General features: G+C 39.6%; 1 protein-coding gene across 1 annotated transcript; it reads left to right on the top strand.

Annotated features, from left to right (window-relative positions):
- Positions 1-349: 349 nt before the first annotated feature.
- LOC126596634 (serine/threonine-protein kinase STY13-like) lies at positions 350-5,975 on the top strand. Its single transcript, XM_050263286.1, has 3 exons — positions 350-511; positions 1,027-2,041; positions 5,382-5,975. The coding sequence occupies exons 2-3, from the start codon at positions 1,128-1,130 to the stop codon at positions 5,719-5,721; spliced, it is 1,254 nt and encodes a 417-aa protein (XP_050119243.1). The 5' UTR covers positions 350-511; positions 1,027-1,127; the 3' UTR covers positions 5,722-5,975.
- Positions 5,976-10,382: the final 4,407 nt, after the last annotated feature.

The raw sequence follows: 10,382 nt of genomic DNA, 5'->3' as shown, positions 1-10,382 counted from the left end.
TAATGAAATTCAAATAGAATGACAACATTTATTTACACCATCCAATTTCAAGGACGACATTTATTGATTTTCAACTTCCAAAATCATCTTGATTGAATAAGTCAATTTCAATAACTATTTGTAATAAAAAAACATTATATTTATGACCTATATTAGCCATCAGCTATCATATGGATTTTTTTTAGCAGTTTTTATAGGAATTAAGAGAGGGAACGTATTGAAGAAAATATGTTACATGCACGGAGGGAGGGAGGGAGGGAGGGAGGGAGGGAGGGGGACGGCTCACATGCAAGCCGACTCTCTTGTAATAAAATGTAAAAATAAAAATAAAAAAAAGAATAAAAAGAAAAAGGAAAAACATTATTATTGAAAAATAGAAAAAAAGGAGGTGAGAGAGAGAAGAAAGGACGACTTGGGAGACTGAGAGGAAGAAGAGGTCTTTGCTTCCTGCGTGCACGATTCCATTTGATCTTCCTCAATCCGACTGCTGCCCTCGTTTTTATTGATTGAGGTACGTGTTTGTCTTTGCTCGTCATCTATCAATGGAATTACCTAATTACCCAGCTTCTGAATCACTTCCCCATTTTCTTAAATACTTTTGATCTCTGTGATTTCCTCTCACTCCTTGTCATTTGAATGATATGGCGATTTGTTCAGATTCTTTCTTTAAATTGATTGTTTGATTTCGCATTTGTTGGCGTATTTTTCTTAATAATTAGTTAATTTTCATTAATGTTTTCTTGATAGAGTTGATTTTGTGGTGTTAATCAACCTAGAACATACCATTCCCGGTCCCCTTAAATAACGGGATTTTATCCTTATTAGATGCTTAGTCCCAGGGAATACTGTCCTGTCTTCTGCAGTTTCCACACACACACACACACATATTGGGCATTACAGTAATCATCATAGAATTCTGCATTTCTACTTCCAAAACAAAACCCTAGGATGGTCTCTTTGCTCCACATTTGATTCAACTTGGAGAACTGTCTACTTACTATTTTCTGTTGGTCGATTTGGTTTCAGGGTTCCGAAAGAGAGAAGGTAGTATTCCGTTAGAAATTTGATATTTTCTATGCGGAACAAGTAGGGCAACTTTGAGGAATTCGCTTTTCTCCGAGAAGAAAATGTTGGAGGGCGGTGCCAAATTCACTGGAATTATTGGTCTAAATAACCATGATATTAACTATGACGATTTGTCGCAAGGCTTCTACCTCAAACTCCATGAGGGTGAAGGTACCAACATGTCCATCGACAGTATGCAAACAAGCAATGATGGAGGCTCTGTAGCCATGTCTATAGACAACAGCAGTGTTGGTTCAAATACTAATGATTCGCACACTCGCATCTTGAACCACCAAGGCCTGCGGCGACGTGCAAATGACAACTACTCTGTGCAACATAGTGTTAACCACCGAGGAAGAGTCACACATGCTCTGAGTAATGATCAGCTTGCTCAAGCTCTACTGGACAGCCATTCCTTGACGGAGGGGCTTGAGAATTATGAGGAGTGGACAATTGACTTAAGAAAGCTAAACATGGGTGAAGCTTTTGCACAAGGTGCTTTTGGGAAGCTATATAGAGGTACCTACAATGGTGAAGATGTTGCCATCAAACTTTTGGAGAGTCCGGTAAATGACCTAGAAAAGGCTCAGGTGATGGAGCAGCAGTTTCAACAAGAAGTCAAGATGCTGGCTACATTAAAGCATCCAAACATAGTTCGTTTCATTGGTGCCTGCCGTAAACCAATGGTTTGGTGCATCGTAACTGAGTATGCTAAGGGGGGTTCAGTTCGGCAGTTCTTGGCGAAGCGGCAGAGCCGATCAGTTCCATTGAAATTAGCTGTCAAACAAGCTTTGGATGTTGCAAGGGGGTTTGCGTATGTTCATGGGCTCGGTCTGATTCACAGGGACTTGAAATCTGACAACCTGTTGATTTCTTCAGACAAATCTATAAAAATTGCTGATTTTGGAGTTGCCCGTATTGAGGTGCAGACAGAAGGAATGACTCCGGAGACTGGGACATACCGCTGGATGGCGCCGTAAGACTTCTAACTCTTTAGCTGAAATATGTTATCCATTGTTGCTATCATTGGCTCATCTTCTTTATTTTATCTGTGGGCTCATTTCATGGCTTTATAGGCTTTATAGGCTTTATAGGCTTTATAAGTCTGGTCTTTCTTAGACAAGTTTTATTGCAGTATGTGAGAGTTGTATGAATTTCTTACAGCTATGTATACTTGCTTTTTTTCAGATATAAATGTGCATTAACATTCCGTTACTAATATTTGGTGTCCTCTCCAGTGGCGGATCCAGGATTTTAATATAGGGTGGTCCCAATATAAAAACTCCAAAAAAAAAAAAAATGGACGAAAATATCATTGAACAAATAAATCACAAACTACAACTTTTCATTTATAATCTTTGTGCTAAACAAGTTAGAAATACTAAATTTGTCCACGATGGGATTTCATACTTCGAAAACATGTCATGATAGTTTCATTGTCAATACAAGAAAAAACTTATTTCTCAATGTAAACAACTAAGCTATCATTTAACCATTGATCCTCCATTCTGTAACACAATCTTCAACAAAAAAATCTGTATCAACTAACACTAAAAATAAGTAAGAGCTAACACTAAATTAGAAAACTTACAGAAATTCTAAAGTTGATGCTGATGGCATTCGGCGAATCGGGTGGCTTGAGCTTGGTCTCAGAGGAAGTATTTTCTGCTAGCAGTCCACCCATTTTCAGCTCGGTCTTAGAGCAGCCTTGATGTTAAACATATATCATTAAGGACGGATGCACCATATGTTACCCAAACAGAGATAATGGAAAAGAGGGATATGGCGTCTTACTTTATAAAAAACACATCCAAAAATTCATTAATCAGACATTAGCCTAATCGCTAGGCACTAGCTCATTTAAATAAAGGAATTCACTGTAAAGGAAACCCGTTTATTTAATCATGCAATGAGTTCAGATCAACTAAAAACGACGCCTCTAAATTCCAGTAAATACATGAAATCAATAAACTGAGACCAACTCTTTCATATCATAGCAAAGGTGAACCAATTTCAATACTGAAGCAATTCAACCAATCTCCCAAAGTAATAATAAGAGCCTATTTACTAGCTTCTTTCAGCTTCAAAAGGGAAACCCATTTTCCTACTATTTACTTGAATTAAAACATCCTCCAAACGGGAAATAATCCACAGAAGGAACTCGAAGCAAAAAGCCCAGATGAAGAAATAAACTTCTTCACACTGATTCCGGATTTCAATCAATATTCAAGACACGCCCTTTATCCGATACCCACTCTAGCATTCCTTCAAGCACATGGTGGGCACTTTGTTACTACAATCAACTCCTTCATACTTCATACATGCTATGTATTTACTAGAACCATTAGAAAGCACCAATACAAAGGCAAAACAGAACACCCATAAGAAAATTAAAGCAACCCGTCTAATCAAACACGAAGATAGCCTACAAAAATTCTAAAGTTGATGGTGATGGCCTTCGGCGAATCGGCTGGCTTGGGTAGCGTGAGGAACAGGAGCGGCAGATAATTAGTGACTTTGGCCAAGTCATTTTTTTTTTTTAAAATGGCTTTCTTCTTCCTCCCCTGTTTTGCACAGCGTGCAGCAGCCATGGCTGCTGTTCTTCTCCACCGCTGCCTAGACTTGGGTGGTCCTTGAGGATCCTCACGACCATTTATCCGAGCTTCCGGGTGGTCCTGGGACCACCCTGGTCCCTTAATAGATCCTCCCCTAGTCCTCTCTGCTTTGCTATTTTGTCGTTGCTTGCTGTAGACATATACCCCGTATCTGATTTTGCGTCAAACTTTATTTTATCAATTTTCCGGTCTGAGAAACAAAGCATGTGGTGTAAAGCATTTCAAAAAACTTCATTCAAAAAGATTTACCTACAACGTTTGTATTATTGACTGAAATGGTTTTGTCTACGAAAATCGTGCTAGGATCCTAGGAACTCTCCTCACATCATGATCTAGTTTCGGTTTCAAATCCAATTGGTGTTATGAGTAGTTTTCCCTGTAAACGCTAGAAAAAGGAAAAAAAATCTAAGCAGATGGAAATTTTCATATATTCATCTATCATGTTGGTATTGCTCTTATACCCTTTGATAATGAGGGGTTCATTTGGTGTCTACCGTTTTGTCATTCCCCCAACTAACCTTAACCTCTTATACATTGCAAATCTTAATTATGAGGATAATCTGTTTTTTTCCATACCTAAAAAGAACACAGTACTGTAGTTTGATAATTTCGGTAATTAATTTGATTTACCCCCACAAAGTGTTATCCCTTTTTGGTTACTGTATATTTACTATTCCCTGTTGCATGAAACAAGAAAAGTCACAAGTGTATCCACTCTTTCCTTCCCTTGGTGGTGGATGAATGTTTAATACTTTGCTTGCATTTGTTGAGATTTAGTTCTGTCTATGTCTATGTTGCTCTTGAATTTGCTTATATTAGAGAGTATTTGTCCAAGAGGTCGCACTTGGTGCGATGGCAAGTGCCTTCGCCCATGAGCGGTAGGTCTCGGGTTCGAGACTTGGGAGCAGCCTCTCCATAAAATGGAGGTAAGGCTAGCCGACATTCACCTCTCCCAGACCTTGCGTAAAGCGGGAGCCTTGTGCACTGGGTACGACCTTTTTTAAAGAGTATTTGTCCAAATGAGTAAAATCAGCATTGAACTATTTTTGGAATGTTTGTAAGGAACATACCTTGATAATAACCAAGAGAATTTCACTCAGCCCATGATTCATTGCTGTCTGTTATCAATGGAAATTGAACCATTATTTGGTTACTGTACAAGGAAGAATAATATTGGGGCATGGGTTTAGTAATTTGACTCTGTAGCCTATACGCAGATGTTGGAAAAGTAATTCGACTCTGGAGTCTATTGGATAATATGAGATGCACCGTGTGAAATATTTAGATATTGATTTTAGAATCGGAAGGTAGACCATGTGCTCCAAGTCGTCTTGTGTTTGCATATGATGCAATCTACAATTGATGTCAAATTCCATAATGCTTTATTCTTATAATCTTTTTCACTTCTTTCTAATAATTTTGTTACCTACATATTTTAATTAAGATAAGTCATTGTCCTGCAGGCTAAAAGCATCTCCTATATGAAAACGTTGGTAGTAGCCATTAGTGTCTATAGAAATAGCATGTATTAACTTTCTACTTCATTTTTTTCTTTGTTCGGCTTGTTGTATGCCCTTAAAGTGTATCATATGAACTATAGGTACAATTTCATCACTGATTACATTGTTGGCATGGATGCACCTATAAGTATTTAGGCGTGGGGTACTTAATTGCCTTGTTTGATCGTTTGGCTGTGAGCAGGGAGATGATCCAGCACAGGCATTACACACAGAAAGTTGACGTTTATAGCTTTGGGATAGTTCTTTGGGAACTTATAACAGGGATGCTTCCATTCCAGAACATGACAGCAGTACAGGCAGCATTTGCAGTTGTCAATAAGGGTGTCCGCCCTATCATTCCAAATGACTGCTTACCTGTTCTTTGTGAGATCATGACGAGATGTTGGGATGCAAACCCTGATGTCAGGCCACCCTTCACTGAAGTCGTGAGAATGCTCGAGCATGCAGAGACTGAGATCATGACGACTGTTCGGAAGGCTCGGTTCAGGTGTTGCATTACCCAACCAATGACAGCGGACTGATCCCAGAAGAAAGATTGGAAAAGAAAACAGGTATGAATAACAAGATAACAGAGGAAAAAGGAAACGGAAAGGAGAAAAAGAGGTAAGAGAGAGAAGGTAATCATATTGGAAGCCTTGTGTATTTATTAGGTTTCATTTCTTTGTTAAGATAGATAAAGAATTGGTGTCGAAAAAGTATTTTGGTTTTGTGGTTTCTATTTGGTTGAATTTCTGACGCTGAAGAGTGAGTAATAGCAGAGGAGAATTGAATCTGATGATGTGTATGATTATGGCATGCATTGCATCCCCGGGTTCATATCAATTAATGTTTCCAGACACATCACAGTTCCGCTCAGGTCGAGCCCGGCCACTCGGCCCTAACACGTTTATTTGCGCTGTGCGCGTCATCTTATCAAGCTGAGTAATTAAAACTTGTGGGAGCTAAAGCTAATAGAACAACTAGAAACAATATCATCTTCTCTTCTTTGTCAACTTGCGGCCATCAAGCCATGGACTCTGCTTGGGCATCCCAACATTCTTAAGAGCTTTCCAGACGACGCTGTTACACTTGAACCTGAGCCGAAGGCGAGCTGCCAAACCCAATCGCCCCTCTTGATTTTTCAAGTTGCCTATAAGTGAGTTCATTCCAAACGCTACCACTAGAAGTGTTTCCAAATCGCTCCAGGGTTTTCCCGGATGCCTCCATGTACTCCTCCCTAAGCTCTAGGTCTGTATTTTGTCGAGCACCTTCTTGCTGGTAGCTAATATGCACGCGTGCTCAAGGGCGAGCTTGTAGTCGGGGAAGTAAGGCTTGTAATCGATTGATCGGGCGCCACATTGTGTTAAGATTAAATCATTTAAATCTTAATAATGCAAATGAATCAACGAGTCTAGACCTGCTTGAGTACATATTTGGCATGCCATCGGAGCTAGGGAGCAGAATGGAGGCAGCCCCTATTCGAAAGAAACAATTAGGAAGGAGCATATCGAAATCGTTGCCTTTGTACCATGTATAGCACACAGCCTCTGCTGACCACCAGTGCATATGTGCCAGGATAAGCATTTAAAAGGGATCTTTGGCCAGATCAAGGGCTACGATTCCTGCAGCACAACCCATTCCAACAAGGTTGAAGTCTGAACGTTAGGCCTCAGCTCGAAATGTTTATCACCGTGGATGACAGCGATGGAGTTGCATTTAGAACTCCGCAGTTCACCACCAAGATCCTAATGTCCTTTGCCCGGACTATGGTGGCTCCGAAAAGGTCATTTATGGCCCCAAACATAGCCATAGCTGCCTCTTCTCTCCATCGTTTAGCTGTTGGAAATTATATATTATGTTGATGCACAAAACCGGAGATTTTGGAACAACGTAAATCCGACCGTGAATATGCAAGAAATGTAAATAACACAAGATGTATCGTGGTTCATCCCAAGGTTTGGGCTACATCCACACTGATTATGCATTTATCTGAGGGAGAGAGAGCTCTGAGAGTGAGAGCTTTGAGAGGGGGTGAGAGGGCCTAGGAATTGGCTTCCTCTAATTGTGAGGTTGAGGGGTCCTTTTATAGAATAAGGACTCATCACTTATTACATATTTGCCCCTTCCTTTATTACATAATTACATTTAAGTCCCCCGAGTATTTATACGAGGCCCTAAATATGGTATAAACAGTAGCCCCCCAAGTCATCAGTCAAGAAAGTCCTTTGGCTGGAGACTTGAAAATTAGTCCATGTGCGGGCCGAAGTAACTAGATGTTGTCTTGAACTGATGCTCGATATGAGGCGGTGCTCAATCTGAAATGATGCTCAACTTGAAGTAGCACATGCTGCGGGGCTGCGAGGCTCGTGACTTATGTTGCCTTGGTTGGCTCGGCTTGTGACGTTTTGACGGTGAGGGAGTCCCTTTTATAGAATAAGGGCTCGCTCCTCAATACATGAATGATGGGCTAGAGTTGATGCTCGCGTCCTCAAATATGGTAGACGGCCAAGCAATATATCTGCTAAGCCCCCACACAAACCCTAGGAAACTAAAATTAATTCCAATAAAATAGGAAACATAACCCTAATTTAAATGGTAAAATTCGTCTAAAATCTGAACAGCCACGTTTTGGACCCATAAGCTGCTCCAAAACTGGCCCAATATAGCTGGATTTAATATTTGGAATATTCTGAACACTTCTCCAGAAGGCCACGAACCCATCCGAGGTCATCTTGGGCTTCAAAAACACAATTTGAACCCAACAACGTCATTTTCCGGCACTGCACACTGCTTCTTTCTTTTATCGCCAGAAAATAACCGCTTGATGGAAAAATCCAAAATTTTGATACGATCAAGCTAAGTGAATTGTGAACGTCCTCCAACTGGAATCACTCCAAAATTCGTCCATTTGGTCCTATTTTGCTCCAGAGGAAGTTGAAAGTCCTATATTGAAAATACAATTCAAAGTATCAAAATTCTTCCAATATATTAACCAAAATATACTAAGCTTAGGGTAAAATATATAATATAAAATCTACTCATCAAATACCCCCAAACTTAGCTTTTTGCTTGTTCTCAAGCAAAACAAGACTCAAACAAAAATAAAAACTTAACAAACTAGACAACTAGCTAAAGCTCAACCAAGACAAAACTTCCACCTTCAAGTTGCAATCCATAGCAAATTTTAAAAACTAGAACATCTTTTCAAAAGTTCCAACTAATCTCACCACAGAGTCTAAGCTATTTAGAATCAATTAGAAAAGAATTCACAAACTTCCTTTGGTGTAAAGTGAACCACATAGTTAAGGAGACTCGACTAAAACCCTTGCCTCTTATCCTTCTTTATTTCACACATACTAACTTTAAATATAACTTTTTTTTTCATTTTCTTTTTCTCTTCAATTTTTTCTCTTTTTTTTTCATATATAACAATTTTTTTTTCCAGTAACAGTAATGGTCGTGCAATGTCAATTCACTTAAACTTTCGATCCAACCCATGTAGCGAGCTTTAGGTCAATGACTCCCAAACCACTAGGGCTTTAGGGCACTAGGTGTAGAACACCCCTAAGGACTTATTAACCCGAGCTGAAAAGGCTACAAAACCAACTAACCACTCTGCCTCATGCCAAAACTCTACCGTTTGACGCGAGAATCACTACTGATTAGGCAGGACTGGCCCGGTTACTAGGCAAAACCTCGGGTGAGACAATTATTACTTTTTTCACAATAATAACTGACTAAACTTAAAACAAAAATTAAAAATAAACTTAACCTAAAAGCAAGTGTTTCAATCTCACTCCCCACAAACCATGTTAGTGTGATGTGCAAAGTTCAAAGTATAATTCATGAATTAGTGTCTAAGCAACGATAAATAGCAAAGACTCTAATGTGGGATTAACCTTCCCCATGTCCATTTGTTCTAACGTTTAAAATAATCTATGGATATTAACTTAACAAGAATGAAAATTTTTAAACTGACACAATAATAAAAAAAACTAAAATTTACTTTCCCACCCCCAAACTTATTTCACACTTTGTCCTCAAGGTGTGGAAACTAGAATAAAAGAAACTAAAAGAACAAGAAAATAAAACACCAAAAACTCTAGCGGACAACACTATAAAAAGAAATAAAAAAAATAATAAAAATAATGATAAAATAAAATAACAAAAAATAACAAACAAAACAAAAATCAAAGAGCAACGAACACCTGGCTTGTATGCGAAACTAGCAAGGCATGCCAAACTGTGGATTCCTTTGCTTGAAAGGCATGCAGCTGGCATGCAAGTGGAAAGGATGTCAGTCAAGCAGACCACGCGCCAAGCCCATGTGCACAATAGGCGTGCACCAAAAATTTAAAACATTGGATGCCCTTCTTTGAAAGGCATGCAGCTAGCATGCAAGTGGAAATTGGCGCCAGGCATCAGTACATGTCAGTCATCAAACCCAGAGCCCAAACGGCTATCTCCCCTTGTAAATTCAAACCGTGTCCTAGGGAAGCAGAAAAAATTGATGATGCGCACCCGTGTCATACATCAGGAAGGGTAGCTCCATAGGATTCCAAATCAAGGGTTAAGATCAACCCTAAGTGCCCATCTAGCTCTCTCTAGAAATTCTGACAATACTTTTACTCTCTCCATTTCACAGCAAGTCCTTCTTCCTCCCATTTTTTTTTCATTTCTCTCAGACCCCATTTTTCAGCTCTCTCTCCTTCATGGCGTCTCAAAAACGCAAGATCAGTCTCTCTCAGTAAACAAACGGAAGAGAAGCTCTGTGTGCTTTCATCCCTCTTCATACAACCATTCCATTTTATTTTATTTTTTTATTTTTCAGCCCTCTCTCAGTTTCCTCTCAGACCCCATTTCTCTGTAAAATGAAAAATATCTCTTTCCCACACATTTATCCCTCCTTCTCTGTTTCTTCATCCTCGCGAAACGTTGCATCCGTGCTGCAACCAATAGCCCAGCTATCTACACACCTCCGTGTTTCTCGAACGCAACCATGACGACATGAGTGGAAAAGCTGATGTTCAGGAAGGTAAATCCCTGCTCAAATCTTGTGGTTTCATTTTCAGATTTATGTGTATGAGTGAAAGACAGCGAGATCTAACACATGCATGACGTTTTATCGGTGTGAGGATCCCCAATAGTTGCAAATCCGAGCCGATCTACACCACGCGCTTGTCTCTGCGGAAACCTGAAACCC

This window comes from Malus sylvestris, chromosome 13 (genome assembly GCF_916048215.2).
Source record: "Malus sylvestris chromosome 13, drMalSylv7.2, whole genome shotgun sequence".
Lineage (NCBI taxonomy): Eukaryota > Viridiplantae > Streptophyta > Magnoliopsida > Rosales > Rosaceae > Malus > Malus sylvestris.
This window is presented reverse-complemented; position numbering and strand designations above follow the sequence as displayed.